Below are 17,343 nucleotides of genomic sequence, written 5' to 3'. Positions count from 1 at the left end.
GAATTGTACACACTTCTAGCTTACTAACACAGTTATGTAACTAACGTAGTTCCCAACCGAGCGCCGCACCCGACCGAGCGCCGCACCTCACGCGTTTCTCGCGCGGTTGAAACTCTTGCTCAGTTCAACCACTCACCATGCCACCAAAAGCGCGTACAAGTTTAAATAATTCAGCTGAGAAGGAGGAAAGGATCTTGCTTGCAGTTTCCGCTATTAAAAAGCAAGAAATAAAGTCAATTCGTGAGGCTACATGTATCTTTAATGTCTCTGATAGAACAATATGTCGACATTTAAATGGCACTCTATCACGCACTGAAAAACGCGCAAATTGTTATAGATTGACTGAAATACAAGAGAATTCGCTTGTACAATGGATATTATCTATGGATTAACGTGGAGCAGCTCCCCGGCTATCTCAGGTCCAAAATATGGCCAATATTCTTCTTACAGACTCTGATCTCAATACATCTCAATCAATTGGCAAAAACTGGGTCAGCAGTTTTATCAAACGCCATAGTGAGATAAAGGCTGTTTATTCTCGTCGATATAATTATCAGTGCGCTAAATGTGAGGATCCAAAGATTCTAAAAAAGTGGTTTGATCTTATTCAGATCACTATAATGCAGTACGGTATTGCTACTGCAGATATCTATAACTTCGATGAGACTGGATATGCAATGGGTCTTACAGCTACTGCAAAAGTAGTTACTAGATCTGATCTATATGGAAAACGTCAAGTTGTTCAGCCAGGAAATCGAGAATGGGTTACTTCAATTGAGTGTATTGGCTCTACCGGATATGCTTTACCACCTTGTATTATCTTCAAGGGAAAGGTTTATATACAGGGCTGGTATGAAGATTCTGATATTCTACATGATTGGAGATTTGAAATCAGTAAAAATGGCTGGACAACTGATGAAATTAGACTACACTGGCTTTAAAAGCTCTTTATTCCTGCTACAGCTAGCTGTACAGTTGAAAAATATCGGTTGCTTATTTTAGATGGCCATGGCAGCCATCTCACTCCTGAATTTAATAAAATATGCAGTGAAAACAATATTATTCCTATCTGCATGTCACCTCATTCCTCAAATAATCTTCAACCGCTTGATGTTGGCATTTTTTCGCCTTTAAAAAAGGCGTACGGACGCTTAGTTCAAGACAAAATACTTGGAGGAATCAACTATATAGATAAGCTTGATTTTATCAAGATCTATCCTACAGCTCATGACATAGTATTTACTACAGATAATGTTTTAAGTGCTTTTCAAGTTACTGGTATAGTTCCATTTAACCCTGAAGAGGTTCTCGGACGCCTTACTATAAGACTTAAGACCCCTACACCACCAGGCAGTCAATCAACTAATTCAGTACCGAAAACACCCTATAATATCAAGCAGCTACAGAAGCAGACAACTACAATTAAAAAGTTACTAAGGGCTCGTACACAGAGCCCTTCTTCTCCTACAAAGACTGCTTTGAACCGGTTGATTAAGGGATGTGAAATGGTATACAACAATGGGGCATTTTTAGCTCAAGAAAACCAATATTTACGGGCTACAATTGATAAACTACAGCAGAAAAAGAAGTGATCTAATCACCAAATCACCTGTACTGAAGGTTTCTCAGTCCAGGAAGCTCGGGAGTATATACAGCATGAAAATAAGGCTAAAGAAGCTCAAGATACTATACTTATAGATCAAGAGCCATCTCCAATTAGGCTGCGCGTACGAGCGCCCCCGCGCTGTAGTGATTGTCATATTCTAGGGCATACTCGCAGACAATGTCCTAATTAATATCCTAATTCAATTTTATATAGAAATATGATTGTTTTGTTGATAAAGGCCCTAATAGTTCAGCCACGGGCAGAATTTTATATGAGGTGCGGCGCTCGGTCGGGTGCGGCGCTCGGTTGGGAACTACGTTATACATGGCACAACACGATATCTAATTCATTTATTTATGATATGTTTTACCTCAGTTCCTTTAGAGAAGCTTGATATGAGGGATATCTATGCTTACATATATAAGGCCCAAGCTCTATATAGCTAAGGGCTCAGGGGCATGTTGCTGCTTAGCCCAGATAGTATATATAATAGATATCGGTGGAGCACGTTGAGTCTAGCTTCAATTTGCAAAGCAACCATATAGTCACTGAGGTTTTACCAGTATTATATCTGACAACTTTATAGTAAGTCACATCCACAGATAACAATAAAGCTTAATTATTCATTGCAAGATCTGTGTATGGCTTTTCAACATCGTGGAGTTTAAGAGGGGATTAATTAAAAGCAAAACAACAATAATAATTTCTTGTCTCTTATGAAACTTGTAAAAGAACACACCATATATAGGAACTAACATAATCATATAGATTATTTAATCCGAGTGTTACTCCTGCATAGACGTGTACACTCAGAACTAACGGCGCATGGAAGCTAGACCTACAACAAGCAAAGTGCTAGTATACAGAATGCAACATCTGGATTCAATCCTTCAGCCATTGTGCAACAATACGTTTGACAGTATCTTTGACAGTCTCCAGCTTCAATTCCAACACCTCATTGGCCAGAGTCTCGTCTTTGACATAATTTGCCCGAAGGCCTGGGATGTTACCATAGCTTGTAACGCGGACCAGGGCAAATGCACCGGTGAAGTCGCCAGCGCCAAGTTTTTTGACAGCTTCACCAACTTGTTCCTCAGTGGTGGTCGCTTTCGCGGACCATTTGGCTCCCGTTTCTTCCTCCAACGAGGCCACGATCTCGTTCTGTGTGGTTTCGGCAGAGGCAACGTAGAAGTATTTGTTACTCGTTTCTTCGGGATGTTGCAGCACCGAAACCACAGCTTGGCCAAGCTGTTTCTCATTTGTTAGAGTAAAGCTTTTATCACCGCCATCCCAGATATTTATAGTACGGTTTGCGATATCAAACTCAAGGAAGCCATTTCCGAGACCCTGTTAGGCCGAACATGTTAGATGTCTCACCCAAGAAAGTGTAGCGTGAATTAACTACATACCCAGTCGAAAAGCAATCCAGTGGCGATGCCAGTCCACGAAAGGCTATCGGACTGCTTAGTCTTCAGGTACTCGATCAGCTCCTTCTTCTGGCCAAAGAGGGGTAGCAATTGCAGGACGGCCTCATCCTGACTGCTGGCAGAGAACTCGGAGGGAATGAATCATTTAACACCAGACCGAGCTGCAAAATCGACAATCCTCTGTTGCTCGCCGAATGCCGTTGCGCCTAGGGCTGAGATGACAGCGTCCTGGCCAGTAAAGGCAGCCTCGAGGTCGGGATCAGAGTGGTCGGTTTTCCGGACAATAACACCGGCGGGAAAGCTAGCTTTACTTTCCTTGCGAGACAAGACGGTAATGTTGAAGTTGGAAGACGCAATAAGGCCATCAAGGATATCTTGCCAATACTTCCGCTGGCCTAATCGGGAAGGTGAGTCTGTGATGGATGAGTCTGCAAAGATCGGGATTCACATACGCCAACGGGGACAATGTTATTATATTTATGAGATGTTGTAAAAGTATTGAGCTTCAGAATTCACAAATTCAATAGTATGACTGACAGATGTCTCTGTTTTGCGCTTGGAAGAATATGTGCCGAGGACGACATCTTTATATGTGTGAGCGAGAGAAGAGAATGTGCAGTCTGGTGAGGTATTTTAATACTCTGTATACTACGACGATTTTACTCCACGAGAGATTCAGCAACATAGCCTTGAGGCAACATCAAGGAATGCGATACTTACATGCGGATTTATCCTCCGCAGCCAATCGGAGACACTCCTCTTAGTCTCATGCCATCGATTTATCATCCATCCGCTCCGCTAGTTACTTTAGTGTAATATCATTTACCAAACCAACAAACTACTAATATCTGACTTCAACAAAGTGCAACAGCTCATGCCCCGCCGGGTAGTTGCGCTGGGACGGTCCTGTCTCGAGTGCCGCCGGCGCAAGGTCAAATGCGACCGATCCTTGCCATGTGCATACTGCGTTCGAATGAAGATTCAATGCACATGCCCTCATCCCAAGCCAGACAAGAATGTCGATCATGTAGATAGAGACCTTGTGGCCCGAGTAGAAAGCATTGAATGCAATTTCCAGTCGCTGGAGCAAAGCCTCGCGCAAATCAGGCATTTCCTGCATATGAATCTACCGCTATCCAGCAACAGTCAGGAGCAATATCTGTCTAGCCCTGTAAGCTCGTCTTCCGCTATTCAACCAGTAAGCCAATTACTAAGATACAAGTAGGAAATCGAACATGATCTGCGTAGCCCTCGCCCTCCGTCCGCAGAGGAGCAATCCTGTTAGTCTTTTCCTTTCAGATTAGCCCCTTCACCGCCGCTAGGGTCCATTCATCCTCCTTCAGCCGTCATTGCATTCATTTGGCAGACATACCTAGACGTGGTAGATCCTGTGATAAAGGTTTTCCATGTCTCGACCGTGCAAAGACAGGTCTTAAGTGTCATTCAACGCCGCTTGAACCTTGATGCTCCTACAGAATGCTTGATGTTTGCAATTTATTATTCTACCGTAGTGACAATGTCGGGGGTAGAGTGCCGTAGTGAGCTCCATGAGGGAAAGACAGTTTTATTGAGGCGGTATGTATATTCCTCACAAGAGGAAGTCCCTTACACTAACCGCATAAGATATCGAACGGGAGTCGAGCATGCCCTTGGGCAGGCGAACTTCCTCAGGTCGCTAGATATGACAGTCCTGCAGGCATTTGTTCTCTATCTGGTAACTATACACCGACGCGTTCAACTAGTTTGGAAGCTAATTTGATATTTTAGATTTGTGGCAGGCGAGACGAGAATGGACCCGACGTGAGCATGCTTGTCGGGCTTGCTATTGGGACTGCCATGAGGATGGGTCTCCATTGCGATGGAGCCAGCTTGGGTCTATCTCCTTTCGAGGTGGAAATGCGCCGCCGGCTTTGGTGGCAGATTTACACTTTGGATGTTCGAATGGCAGAGGACCATAGCTCAGAGCCAAGCATTCTCGAATCAACTTTCAATACCGAGTTGCCGTCGAACGTCGGCGACGCCGGTTTGAACCCCGATATGAGCAAGCTGCCTCAAGTCCAACCAGGAAGAACCGAGATGACATTTACACTCGTCCGGTTCGAAGTGAGCCACTTTATACGCGAAGAATGATGTTCTCGGAAAGGTTCTGCCACAACAACTCGTATCCAGTTCTGAGTGAAGCACATAAGTGCAAGGTAATCGACCAGTTCAAAGAGTATATAGAGAAGCAATACTTGTCGGACTGTGACAAAGATGTTTCCATTGACTTCATTACCCTTGCTAGCACTCGTTTGATTCTAATAACATTGAAGTTGGCGGTATGCAGGCCACAAAAGGGCCGAATCCAGGGAAAGTCCAGGCGAGCGAACTACCTGAGTGCTTGCGAAGGAGTCCTACGGCACGCCCAAACGCTGCGACGGTATGAAAAGGGGGAAAGATGGCTCTGGCTTTTTCAGACATATGTCGAATGGGATGCACTAGCATATCTCTTGCTCAGTCTGTGTATGGTTCCGTCAGAAGAGCCATCCGATGCAGCGTGGCAGGCTGTTGACGAGGCCTACCACCACTGGAGGAATGATCCTGACATCTACCGAGACCGTCGCTGGATACATGTTGAAGAACTTCGATCTCAAGCTTTGACCGTACGAGATAGAATGCGAACGACCCGTCAGATGCCACAGGGGACGCAACCGGACCCTTGTATAGCATCCGAGCGATATGATCCTGGGCATAGAATCAGCCTAGACGAAGACCCGCCCGCTGAACACCAACGAATAATCAATCCTGGGCTTACTCAGACCTGGAATGTGGGCACTACTGCCCACACACATTCCTCTCCCATGGCAGAGGTTCGAGGAACAGAGCCCAATGCCAGTACTGCTGGCCCATCCTCCCCAGCATGGGTACTCGTCAATGCGGCGGCAACAGCTGCTGCCCACTCAGTAACAGAGGATGTGCCTTCAAGCACTGCAGAATGGCCGGGCGCAGGTACTATCTGCGAGTGGAGTGCTGCGCTATTCGGACAGTACTGGGAGATGGCTGAACCTAGACAAGGCCCTTCAGCATCATGGCTATAGTAAAAGATAGACAAGCTTGGGTTGAGGTGCTCGGGGCTCCTATCTTTACCACAGCTTACTGTATGCACTATCTGGGTTAGAAGTAGATCTTGCTGCCTTTTTTCAAGATATATTTGCCCTGATTTTTCAATGGAAACGACCCTCTCGAAGGATTAAATTATGAGCTACTCTTCGAATGATATAGAACTTAGTTGTCAATGGGAGAGCCTCGGCCATTCAAGAGTGAAACAACTGCGGAAAGGGGAAAGTTGCATTGTGTTGACAGGTTGCTCCAATAATCCAAGTCAGACCGCAGGGTATACAAAGTAATGCATGAATGTGTGTAATGGTCATTTATTTATTTTTCTTTTCTTTTCTTTTTAAGGAAAAAGTGAATGAAAATGAAAATGAAAAAAAAGGATGTATATTAAATAGTGGACTTGAGACATTATATATATTATAACTAACTAGTGATTAAGGTTGACGTAAAAAAGCCCACTAACGAGGGGCTCCGCATTTCTGAGTCCTAATCCGTTCCGTTGGCCAAATTGAATTATTATCTCTTTCCTTAAGGACCCCCCGCAGAGTTCGTGCCAGAGCTGCTCTCTTTTACTTTGTTTTACCTTCTTTCCTGACCTCATTAACTCGGCACACCCACCTGCCACGAGACTCTGTTGCTACAGGTGCCTCATCCTGTACAGCACCTGTGCCAATCTGTTCCCTCGACGCCCAGTCATGAAGCTTATGCGGAAATAGCAACGACAAAGGCATGGAGAGAACACGGGTCGCTAAGGTTTGCCGACCGCCGCTCATGCTTCTAGTTTCGAGTTTCTCCTGACATTCTCCTCACCATTAATCGCAGGTTGAAGATGTGACCTTGGCGCGGCGTGGTGAACAGGTTGTTGGCACCCTCCACCTCACCCCTCATCATATCATCTTCTCCCATATACCCTCGTTGCCGGATGGTGCGCAACCCTCGGTTACACCCATTAGGCCAAAAGAGCTCTGGATAACTTATCCTATCATCTCCTTCTGCACTCTCCGCCCCACTCCGGCTGCATCCCGTCAACCATCATCGATCCGTTTACGGTGTCGTGATTTCGCCTTCGTTTGCTTATACTTCGGCAATGAGTCAAAAGCTCGTGATGTGTATGAAAGTATCAAGCAGTGGACATGCAAGCTTGGACGGATCGAGAAACTCTACGCTTTCACATACCAACCACCACCTCCCGAGCGGGAGTTGAACGGTTGGGAGTTATACAATCCACTCAAAGAGTGGGCAAGACAAGGTGTAGACCAGGATAACCATGGCTGGCGTATCTCTCGGATAAATACGGATTATGTGGTAAATATCTACTTATGAGGTGGATTTGTGGATTCGATAATATGATTGACGCGGTTCTCTCTAGTTTTCACCGACGTATCCTGCCCTCCTCCCGGTTCCGTCCACCATTTCCGATAATACACTCAACTATGCTGGACGATACCGCTCCCGGGCAAGAGTGCCCGTGCTGTCGTATCTTCACCCTGTTAATAACTGCTCGATCACGAGAAGTTCACAGCCCCTGGTGGGTGTGCGTCAAAACCGAAGCATCCAGGACGAGAAGCTATTAGCGGCCATTTTCTCCACCTCCCGTTCAGAGAGGCCACTAGCAGACTTTAATCCAATCCATTTAGACCGAGAATCTTCTGGTTCGACACAAAGCGATGCAGACAATGAGGCTGTGGCTGATTTGACAGGGACGGAAGAATTGGAAGACGAGATGTTGACTTCATTCCGCGGAGACTTGGACAGCAAGAACCAGATATATGGTGCTCAACAGCACAACTTGATTGTTGATGCACGGCCGACGGTGAACGCATTTGCGATGCAGGCTGTCGGTCTCGGTTCAGAAAACATGGACAACTATAAGTTTGCAACCAAGGCGTATCTGGGGATTGACAACATCCATGTGATGAGAGACTCTCTGAATAAGGTGATTGATACATTGAAGGACTCAGATGTTACGCCACTAGGACCAAACAGAGATCAACTTGCACGGAGTGGATGGTTAAAGCATATATCTGGTATCCTAGATGGTGCAGGCTTGATAGCCCGCCAGGTTGGCCTTCAACACTCGCACGTATTGATACATTGCTCAGATGGATGGGACCGTACCAGTCAGCTTAGTGCGCTAAGCCAGATATGTCTTGACCCCTATTATCGAACCATGGAGGGCTTCATGGTGCTGGTGGAAAAGGACTGGCTTTCCTTTGGGCACATGTTTCGGCATCGATCTGGTCACTTGAACAGCGAGAAATGGTTTCAAATAGAAAATGAGCGGATCGGAGGAGATTCCACTCGTGGTTTTGGAGAGGGCGGTGGTGCAGGTAAAGCTATTGAAAATGCATTCCTTAGTGCCAAAGGGTTCTTCAACCGAGATAACATAAGCCGTGACTCTCTTCCGGAGTCCGATGGAGAAATGCAAAGCTACGACTCTGACACTCCGGGAATCAAGAAGCCTAGCTCTGTTCCAAGATCGGTGACCCCCGAGAAGGAGGTGACAAAGGTAAAGGAGACTAGTCCAGTGTTTCATCAATTCCTTGATGCAACTTATCAACTGCTGTATCAATACCCGACACGGTTCGAGTTTAACGAGCGGTTCTTGCGACGGTTACTCTATCATATTTACTCATGCCAGTATGGCACGTTTCTCTATAACAGCGAAAAAGAGCGGGTGGAGTCGAAGGCAAAGGAACGCACCCGGAGTGTATGGGACTATTTCCTCGCCCGGAGAGAACAATTCGTTAACCCGAAATACGATCCTCACATCGATGACCATAAGCGTGGGAAAGAACGCCTCATATTCCCACGGATTAGTGAAGTTAGGTGGTGGAATGAGGCATTTGGTCGAACCGATGCGGAAATGAACGGTGTCCGTTCGACCAGTTCTAGCCCTTCTACATACCGCGAGAACATTGATACGGAACGATCGCCGGTGCTGACAGGCATTGAGACAGCCCAGCATTCTGCCACCAATAGCACAGGAGCTAAAGGGACACAAAATGCTGCCTCAGCCGGCATGGCGGCCGTCACGTCGGGGATCACAAATCTAGCTTTCTCCAAGTCTAGAGAGAATGGGCAGGATCTAAAAAGGGTGGGTCAGTTTGAGGTTGAAATGCAATGAAAGAGTTAAAAAATGTTTGATATCGGGTTATATTCCTAAATCGATGTATCTATGGAAGCCGACAGGGTGGTTGTGGGCATAAATCTCTCTACTTGTGTGCTTGGTGTGTCATTTTCGGCCCTTTGAAATCTTTCTTCAGATGTTTTCTATATGAGTAGAGGTACGACAAGGTGAACGGTAAATTAGGGAGGTTTATGATTTGTCCTGGGATGGCGAGGGAAAGGAGCATTGTAGTAGCGACATGGACTCCCATTGTTTCACTGACTTTTTAGGCCATGGCCCGAGCTCTTTGCCTAAAGTGGATTAAGACTCCATATTATGATGCCTGAGGCCATATTCTCTGCTTGGCAGGCTAGTTCCAAAAAGGGAAGGGGCACAAGCGACGGGCCAGGGTTAACCCTATCACAGAATTGGGAAAGGGAAACCCTAACGGGAAGAAACCCCACTAAACGCCGACTGTTCAAAACTGATCAGACGCCAGCCGACCATTTCGCCTTTGAACGACTTCCCAACTTTGGTGCTCCGCAACCACCTCCTCGGCCGTTTCTTCGACAACCTCACTCACCCAACAGAAACGCAATCATGGCTGCTGTCCAGGGAGCTATCTCGAAGCGCCGCAAGTTCGTCGCCGACGGTGTCTTCTATGCCGAGTTGAACGAGTTCTTCCAGCGCGAGCTGGCTGAGGAGGGCTACTCGGGTGTTGAAGTCCGTGTCACTCCCACCGTCACCGATATCAGTACGTCGCCCGATTGAAATTTCATTGCTTCTGTTTGAAAATATTTTTCGGAAAGCTGGGAAGGATTGAGCGATAAACAATCGAAGGGGAAACAATCAAAAAATTAAAAATAAGAGCCGGGGACGAATTTGGAAAGATTTACTGGCGCAAGGATTTTTGAAGAGGATCATGTTCGAATGCTAACGGATGCTCTTTTTCTGCAGTCATCCGTGCCACTCACACCCAGGAGGTTCTCGGTGAACAGGGTCGCCGCATCCGCGAGCTCACCTCCCTCATCCAGAAGCGTTTCAAGTTCCCCGAGAACTCCGTTTCCCTCTATGCCGCCAAGGTCCAGAACCGCGGTCTCTCCGCCGTCGCTCAGTGCGAGTCCCTCCGCTACAAGCTCCTCAACGGTCTTGCCGTCCGTCGTGCTTGCTACGGTGTTCTCCGTTTCATCATGGAGAGCGGTGCCAAGGGTTGCGAGGTTGTCGTTTCCGGAAAGCTCCGTGCTGCCCGTGCCAAGTCTATGAAGTTCACTGTACGTTCTTTCGCATATCCTAAGGAATTGTGGTTGTGTAGAGTAAGAGGAGGGCACCGTGAACCACGCAGTGGAGGGAAAAAAAGAAGGAATTTGTTTTGGACGTGGTAGCCATGAAGAAAGATGAACGGAATTAGCTGACATATTCGGGATATAGGACGGATTCATGATCCACTCCGGTCAGCCTGCCAAGGAGTTCATCGACAGCGCTACCCGTCACGTTCTTCTCCGCCAGGGTGTCCTTGGTATCAAGGTTAAGATCATGCGCGGCTCCGACCCCGAGGGCAAGGCCGGCCCTCAGAAGACTCTCCCCGACTCCGTCACCATCATTGAGCCCAAGGAGGAGCAGCCCGTTCTCCAGCCCATGAGCCAGGACTACGGTGCCAAGGCCATCGCCGCCCAGCAGGCTGCTGAGCAGCAGCGCCTGGCCGAGCAGCAGGCCGCCGAGGGCCAGGAGGGTGCTGGTGCGGAGACTTTCCAGCAGGAGTAATTGGTTTCATTTTCTTAGCCACTGCTCTTTTTTCTTCGTTCCTGTCGTCCTACCTGATATCATTACCTGACGCAAATAAACAACTACATGATCTTCCATTTGGTTATCTTCCTTCGCTAGCAAGCTAGGAAAGGCGTCTTCCCGTCCCACAGCTCTGTTCCTGAACCCCTAGTGAAACATCTAGGTAGGAAAAGATAATGTCCGATACGAAACTAGGGGCAAATAAAAAAGCTTTAACGGTTCATTATGTGACACGAATCTAAGTCTCCTGGGACAGACGTAATCAAATCTTGTAGCAGTTTAGAGTGAAAGCGCTTGCGGTTATTTATCTAATCATTGTGTAGTCCCGCAGTGTCACGGCATTGCAGTATCAACCGACGCCTTAGCCTCTTGATTACAAGACATGGATTTGCTTTTGACATAGTATTGATAATAGCACTTGTATCTTAATTTCACTTTTATTTCGTTTTATAATGCTCATTCATGACATCAGCTATCTCTAAACATATATCTGAACCATGAGACATCCAAAATCTACGCACTCCTTCCGAGATCTAATACCATGGCTTATAGGAAAGCCTCGATGTTGAGCTCCAGAGTGCTGACGGGATATTTCAGCTCGTACTTCTCCAATACTGTAGGATGCAGGATACCGAAAGCACCAATGACGTGCTCTTTTCCGCCGATGCGCACGTGGACGGAGGCAGCGTGACCAGGGAAGTAGGTTGGCTCTGGATTCCTGTTAGCGGATGCACGTATACATATAGTGGCAATGAGAGCTGAAACTTACCGTCAAGCTCCTCAATCCAGTACTGAGAGTCGCTCATATCGGGGTTTTCGAGACCCTCCTCGCCTGTGATGAAAGCGCTCTTGAGCATGGACATAACGCGGTCCAGAAGACCGTGGACGACCTCGAATCCACTGTTCTTGCCGTACCAAGCAGCGGCAAAGTGTCTCTCGTTACGGCTCTTACGCTCGAGGGAAAGGTCCTTGAACGCCACATCGCTGACTTCGAAGATCTTCATGGGGACCGTGTGGTGCTTGTTTTCACGGATAGTCTTCAGGAGACCAGGCAGAAGACTTGTGCGGACGACTTGGAATTCCAATGTCTTGGGGTTGGCCAGCTTAACGGCAGTATTGCCATCATCTTTGCGGTTGAGCCAGGCGAAGTTCTCGTCATGGGAGCAGAGGATAAGAGGCAATACCTCAGACCAGCCTGCCATTGCAGCCTCCGTTCGGACAATGTCGGTGAGCTTGTTAATTGGTAGGGGCTGAGCAATGGTGCCAGACTTGCTTGGGAAGGACCGTGGCAGATTGTTGAAACCGTAAGCAATAGCGACATCCTCCATAATGTCTGCCTGATGCAGAACATCAGCGCGAGTTGGGGGAACGTCTACATCAATCAAGCCGGGTGTTGCCGAGGGCCTAGCGCTATAGGCCATCTTGGTGAGGATCTTCGAAATTTCCTCCGCAGAGAGCTCCAAGCCACAGCACTCGTTGATATAAGAAACTTCTGCCTGGGTTGTGCGAGGAGCGATATCCGGCGTGATTCTAGTCTCGCCGTTGTGGTCCGAGACAATCTGCACTGGCTCGATTCTACGGGAAGACAAGTTAGACTATCACGACTGGAGGATGAAAGGAGTGGGGAATCTTACGTGAAGGGCTCCGAAGTATATTGGGAGAACATCGAAACCATGATCTTGTTGACGATCTCGACCTTCGTCTTATCAAGAGCAGTGATCTCGATGAAAACATTCTTAGTATCCAAGGTGATCTTGGAGTGGTCACCGTTGATTATGGGAGGCAGGGAGCAAACTGTCCGCTTCGAATCATAGATGACGGGGTAGACAGGTGAGTCGCGGATAATGTGAAGGAATTTGCCCAAGTGCTTGTCTTTCTGCTATAGAAGTAAGCATCCATTGCAGCTTACCATGCTATACATAGCCATACCTCGTAGAAGTTCATCAACTCCTCCCCGTTCATTTCCTGGGTCTGGTTCAATGGGATAAATTTAATATCTTTAGGCGGCAAGGCTTCGTAGGTGAAAGGTCCTTGTATCGTATCCAAGTCGTGAGTACCGATCGAAACGAGAGTTCTTTGCCTTGCAAGATTCTGGTGGAGCTTGTCTTGCAGGGCGATGAAGGATTCATAGCGAGCTTGGTCGAATTTGATATTCCGTAGGATAGCGCCAGAGACCAGAGGTCGGATTTTCATAGTCTTCACCAATTCCTTTAGCATGGATTCATCGCATAAGCGCTTCTTCTAGAAGCCACTTACATCCTCCTTGACAATGATTTTCTGCAGCTCACCGCTGGTGGGCTCAACTAGTTTGTAGTTGGGCAGAGGCTTCCGGCCCAAAAAGATATTAAGCATGAGGGCAATCCCCTCGAAGCAAAGCAAGTCATATCTGCGATTGTCTCAGAATATATGCCAATGCCATGTATCAGCCGCGTGGGGTTCAGTGTGCGTACCGGTTAGCCGGGATCTCGATCTTGAGCTGAGGAGGCTCCTGCTGTCCATTCACGATTGGTCGCTCCGAGTCTGTTGTCTACAAGATTCCGCTTAGTGTTCATATTGCGATGGGAGATAGAGGCAGGAAAAGTTACATCTTCATCGAGTTCGATACCTATTTGAACCGGTCAGCGCGAGCCCCGCTAAAAAACCACTCGTACAATTCCGACATACCGAATTCGAAACAGAGCTCATCAAATTCCTCAGTGGTATACCTGAAGAGAAGAAGGGCACCATTAGAAATTGAAATAAATGAATTGAAAGGATCTGTTCGTACTCCCGTCCGAGCTCCTTGAAGAGTGCGGCCTTGTCGACCGAGATGGTGGGCATGGTGAGGGGTTGGGTATTTGCGATTCAAGGGTCAAGAAAAGATCGGGACTAGAAGGGATTCAACAAGCCTTCCATGCAGAGAAGGTAACTCGGTGAATCTGCCCAAAAGTCGGTTTCCGTGTGCGGGGTTCTGGAATTCCGGTGAGACTATGCCACTGGTGGAGGAGTCATGAGTCCGTGACACTTTTGTAACTTGGGGCTTGACCCTCAAGACGGGCGGAACAAGCCACATCTTATTGCACCGCCACCCGAATTTCACCCCTCCCTGCGGTTACGGCATACTATTACTTACTGCGACGACATCTTGCACCAGCCACAAGTCCATGCTTTCCAAAGTCAACTGTGACCAGCAGACCGTCAACCTTCACAATATTCCTCCAGAACAAAAGCTTCCCCTCCACTCGCAATCTCCTTCAAATCTATTCCCACCTTTTTCCATTCTCCATCTTTTTTGATTCCAGAACAATTTAATATCTTATGATCCACTAACGTCCGACGATTGTTCGCTCGGTGCTAGTCCAATTGTCGAGGTATGCTACTGCTGCTATTATTGCTCACTTGTCCTGCGGCGGCCCAAACCCCACGAAACCTCTCGCTCCGGGGGGTTCTTGCAAACCACTTATCCCTTCCTATATCACCGCTACTCTCCCCGACAAGTCAAGCTAATCCGCATTTGAGCAGGCTCTGCACATTGTCGTCACTTTATATTCCCTTCTTAGAACCTTTCCTCCCCTTCATAATTATCGCCGCGTTCGCGTGATATCGAATCGATCTGTGGTCTGAGTGAGGACTTGGACCTGTCACGTCCTCGCCTCTCTAATCGTCTCCTTTGTTCGATATCTTAAAATATACATACAATAAATTCGCCATGGAGGGTCAGGGTGAAAACGACGAGCTCTACCCTATCGCCGTTCTTATTGACGAGTTGAAGGTATGGTACTCCGCCCTCATGGCGCGGTGCCCCTTACAGATAACCGTCGACCGATCTAACACCCGGTACTTTTAGCATGACGATGTCCTCATCCGCCTCAATGCTATACACCGTGTTTCCACCATTGCGTTGGCCTTAGGGGCCGAGAGGACCCGGGAGGAACTCATTCCTTTCCTTGACGGTTAGTTTCCAAATCAATACCAGTGGATCAACTACAAAGACATGGCACACCTAACATATGCCATCACAGATTCTGTTGAGGATGAAGATGAAGTCTTGACTGCACTGAGCGAAGAACTAGGCAACTTCGTAGAATATGTCGGTGGCCCAGAGTATGGGCATGTTCTTCTTTCCCCCCTGGAGAACCTGGCGGCTATTGAGGAACCTTTGGTCAGAGAGAAGGTAGGAAACAACAAACATAATAGTCGTTTATCCTGTACTTACAGTACACCAGGCTGTTGAATCTCTCAACAAGATTGGCGAGCAGTTGTCGGAGAAGCAGATTGAAGAACATTTCATTCCTATGGTCCTACGCCTGTCAAAAGCCGACTGGTTCACCTCAAAAGTCTCTGCAACCGGCCTTTATTGTATCCCATACAGGAAGTCTGGTCAAGGATTGCAGCAGAGTCTCCGGCAATATTTCGGGGGTCTGGTACATGATGACACACCCATGGTAAGAAGACAGGCAGCCAATAATCTGGCGAAGTTCGTCAAGGAAATGAAGACTCCAGTTGTCATCGAAGAAATGATACCCTTATTCCAATACTTGGCCAGCGATGACCAGGACAGTGTACGCTTGCTTACAGTGGATATTCTCATTGCGATCGCCGAAGAGATCCCCAAGGAGCAGCAGCCTAGCCATGGTGTCCTGTTGACATCCTTACGGAACCTCTTTGAGGATAAGAGCTGGAGAGTCAGATACATGGTTGCCGACAGATACGAAAAGGTACATCTTTGAACATCGATCGTTCATTCCTGCTTTGATTTGTTCTAACCCCATTTTGCTAGATCGCCAAAGCCGTTCACGAAGAAGTCATCACTCGGGACATGGTACCCTCATTCGTTAAGCTCTTGAAGGATACGGAGGCTGAAGTCCGTACTGCGATCGCTGGCCAGATTCCCGGTATTTTCTCCGCGGCTTATCAGATATTGCCAATGGTCTAACTTGAGAATAGGTTTCTGCAGCTTGATTGACCGCGAGACGCTGCTTAATGAAATAATGACTAGCGTGGAAGATCTTGTTTCGGACCCATCTCAGCACGTGCGTGCCGCTTTGGGCACACAGATTAGCGGGCTTGCCCCGATTCTTGGAAAGGAAGAGTTAGTACAGCCAACTCATCTAGATATAATGAACTAGAGACACTAATAGCTCTCGCCTAGGACTATCGCTCATCTTCTTCCTATGTTCCTCCAAATGCTTAAAGACGAGTTCCCTGATGTCCGTCTGCACATTATCTCAAAGTTGGAGTTGGTCAACAAGGGTAAGCACTGAATCTGACGATATAGTCGTATCATCTAACATGCCACAGTTATTGGGATTGAGCTGCTGTCTCAGTCACTTCTTCCCGCTATCGTGCAATTGGCAGAAGATAAGCAATGGCGTGTCCGCCTTGCTATCATCGAATATATTCCCCTTCTTGCCAGCCAGTTGGGCGTCAAGTTCTTCGACGAGCAACTCAGCGATCTCTGTATGAGCTGGCTTGGTGATACCGTCTTCTCTATCAGAGAGGCCGCCACGCAGAACTTGAGAAAGCTCACAGAGGTCTTTGGGGTTGACTGGGCCAAGGGCTCTATTATCCCCAAGGTCATGGCCATGGGACAGCACCCCAATTATCTGTATAGAATGACAACGTGCTTTGCCATCTCTGTGCGTCAATGATATATTCCCCAAAGAGAATAACACAGGCTAACACGCTCTCTAGACACTCGCACCTGTCGTCTCTCTAGATATCATTGAGAACTCGATTCTCCCCATCCTGGATAGACTGGTCACGGACGAAATCCCAAACATTCGGTTTAATGTTGCTAAGTCCTATGCTGTGTTGATCGACACATTGCGACGCCTGCCGGCGGAGGGGACTTTGGCTGGCGTGGAAAAGGCCGGAAAGTCCGCAACGCCATCGCCGCGGAGTCAGGACCTTATTCAGCAGAGAATTATTCCCAGCTTGGAGAAGCTTCAAGCAGATGAGGATGTGGATGTCAGGTACTTTGCAACAACTGCTACGGGCGGTAATGACGAGATCATGCAGACTTCACCATAAGCTGAAGATCTAGCTAGATAGATGCTCACACGCTGTAAGAAGGCCTTTCAGTGCGAGTGGGAAATGATACACCGGCACTCACACTACTTTTGGGAGGACTGTCATTTTGTTAACTTAGAAATAGTCAGAGCATCTGACTGGCATGAAATGGCCCATGGCGTTTTCAATGTAGAGTCTCTTTTTTATTTCTATATCTTTGGTCCACTATGAATAATCGTGCAAAAACCACTTAAAACCTAGGCACTCGGTCTATCTGTCATTTGTCGGCATGCATGAAGTAAAAGCTAAATCATGTGATTTTCGGTGTTGGC

The 17,343-nt window shown here is 47.4% G+C and overlaps 5 protein-coding genes across 5 annotated transcripts; 4 read left to right on the top strand and 1 right to left on the bottom strand.

Annotated features, from left to right (window-relative positions):
• Positions 1 to 3,907: 3,907 nt before the first annotated feature.
• BDW43DRAFT_298428 (transcription factor domain-containing protein) lies at positions 3,908 to 6,110 on the top strand (the record flags this gene model as incomplete). Its single annotated transcript, XM_032044549.1, has 6 exons — positions 3,908 to 4,084; positions 4,319 to 4,608; positions 4,657 to 4,747; positions 4,801 to 5,129; positions 5,159 to 5,675; positions 5,706 to 6,110. 6 exons carry the CDS (start codon positions 3,908 to 3,910, stop codon positions 6,108 to 6,110), a joined length of 1,809 nt encoding a protein of 602 aa, XP_031903187.1.
• A 534-nt stretch (positions 6,111 to 6,644) lies between these two features.
• BDW43DRAFT_268260 (phosphatidylinositol-3-phosphatase YMR1) lies at positions 6,645 to 9,587 on the top strand. The gene is made up of 3 exons (XM_032041103.1): positions 6,645 to 6,882; positions 6,952 to 7,434; positions 7,499 to 9,587. The coding sequence occupies exons 1-3, from the start codon at positions 6,859 to 6,861 to the stop codon at positions 9,254 to 9,256; spliced, it is 2,265 nt and encodes a 754-aa protein (XP_031903186.1). The 5' UTR covers positions 6,645 to 6,858; the 3' UTR covers positions 9,257 to 9,587.
• A 132-nt stretch (positions 9,588 to 9,719) lies between these two features.
• On the top strand, positions 9,720 to 11,243 carry BDW43DRAFT_268258 (40S ribosomal protein uS3). The gene is made up of 3 exons (XM_032041102.1): positions 9,720 to 9,992; positions 10,196 to 10,509; positions 10,667 to 11,243. The coding sequence occupies exons 1-3, from the start codon at positions 9,839 to 9,841 to the stop codon at positions 10,997 to 10,999; spliced, it is 801 nt and encodes a 266-aa protein (XP_031903185.1). The 5' UTR covers positions 9,720 to 9,838; the 3' UTR covers positions 11,000 to 11,243.
• On the bottom strand, positions 11,218 to 14,009 carry BDW43DRAFT_268254 (phenylalanine--tRNA ligase subunit beta). The gene is made up of 9 exons (XM_032041101.1): positions 13,788 to 14,009; positions 13,685 to 13,725; positions 13,606 to 13,625; positions 13,471 to 13,547; positions 13,277 to 13,406; positions 12,950 to 13,216; positions 12,655 to 12,896; positions 11,790 to 12,595; positions 11,218 to 11,730 (listed from the first exon to the last, which is right to left on the bottom strand). The coding sequence occupies exons 1-9, from the start codon at positions 13,838 to 13,840 to the stop codon at positions 11,567 to 11,569; spliced, it is 1,800 nt and encodes a 599-aa protein (XP_031903184.1). The 5' UTR covers positions 13,841 to 14,009; the 3' UTR covers positions 11,218 to 11,566.
• Positions 14,010 to 14,143: 134 nt separating this feature from the next.
• BDW43DRAFT_268251 (protein phosphatase 2A structural subunit TPD3) lies at positions 14,144 to 17,282 on the top strand. The gene is made up of 10 exons (XM_032041100.1): positions 14,144 to 14,370; positions 14,522 to 14,771; positions 14,847 to 14,952; positions 15,022 to 15,173; positions 15,226 to 15,717; positions 15,780 to 15,894; positions 15,947 to 16,091; positions 16,152 to 16,252; positions 16,301 to 16,638; positions 16,694 to 17,282. The coding sequence occupies exons 2-10, from the start codon at positions 14,709 to 14,711 to the stop codon at positions 17,030 to 17,032; spliced, it is 1,851 nt and encodes a 616-aa protein (XP_031903183.1). The 5' UTR covers positions 14,144 to 14,370; positions 14,522 to 14,708; the 3' UTR covers positions 17,033 to 17,282.
• The last annotated feature ends 61 nt before the right edge of the window (positions 17,283 to 17,343 follow it).

The sequence above is a fragment of the Aspergillus alliaceus genome (genome assembly GCF_009176365.1).
Source record: "Aspergillus alliaceus strain CBS 536.65 unplaced genomic scaffold BDW43scaffold_9, whole genome shotgun sequence".
NCBI lineage: Eukaryota > Fungi > Ascomycota > Eurotiomycetes > Eurotiales > Aspergillaceae > Aspergillus > Aspergillus alliaceus.
The sequence above is the reverse complement of the archived record's forward strand: the minus strand, read 5'-3'. Positions and strand labels throughout refer to the sequence as shown.

Coding starts and splice junctions, on each gene's coding strand:
- BDW43DRAFT_268260 (XM_032041103.1), top strand. CDS start 6,859: ATGGAGAGAACACGGGTCGCTAAG. Junction 6,883..6,951: donor AGAGAACACGGGTCGCTAAG/GTTTGCCGACCG, acceptor CATTAATCGCAG/GTTGAAGATGTGACCTTGGC. Junction 7,435..7,498: donor GGATAAATACGGATTATGTG/GTAAATATCTAC, acceptor GGTTCTCTCTAG/TTTTCACCGACGTATCCTGC.
- BDW43DRAFT_268254 (XM_032041101.1), bottom strand. CDS start 13,840: ATGCCCACCATCTCGGTCGACAAGGCCGCACTCTTCAAGGAGCTCGGA. Junction 13,548..13,605: donor GTATCGAACTCGATGAAGAT/GTAACTTTTCCT, acceptor GGAATCTTGTAG/ACAACAGACTCGGAGCGACC. Junction 12,897..12,949: donor AGTTGATGAACTTCTACGAG/GTATGGCTATGT, acceptor CTTCTATAGCAG/AAAGACAAGCACTTGGGCAA.
- BDW43DRAFT_268251 (XM_032041100.1), top strand. CDS start 14,709: ATGGAGGGTCAGGGTGAAAACGACGAGCTCTACCCTATCGCCGTTCTT. Junction 14,772..14,846: donor TTCTTATTGACGAGTTGAAG/GTATGGTACTCC, acceptor CGGTACTTTTAG/CATGACGATGTCCTCATCCG. Junction 16,639..16,693: donor CAACGTGCTTTGCCATCTCT/GTGCGTCAATGA, acceptor CACGCTCTCTAG/ACACTCGCACCTGTCGTCTC.
- BDW43DRAFT_268258 (XM_032041102.1), top strand. CDS start 9,839: ATGGCTGCTGTCCAGGGAGCTATCTCGAAGCGCCGCAAGTTCGTCGCC. Junction 9,993..10,195: donor TCCCACCGTCACCGATATCA/GTACGTCGCCCG, acceptor CTTTTTCTGCAG/TCATCCGTGCCACTCACACC. Junction 10,510..10,666: donor CCAAGTCTATGAAGTTCACT/GTACGTTCTTTC, acceptor TTCGGGATATAG/GACGGATTCATGATCCACTC.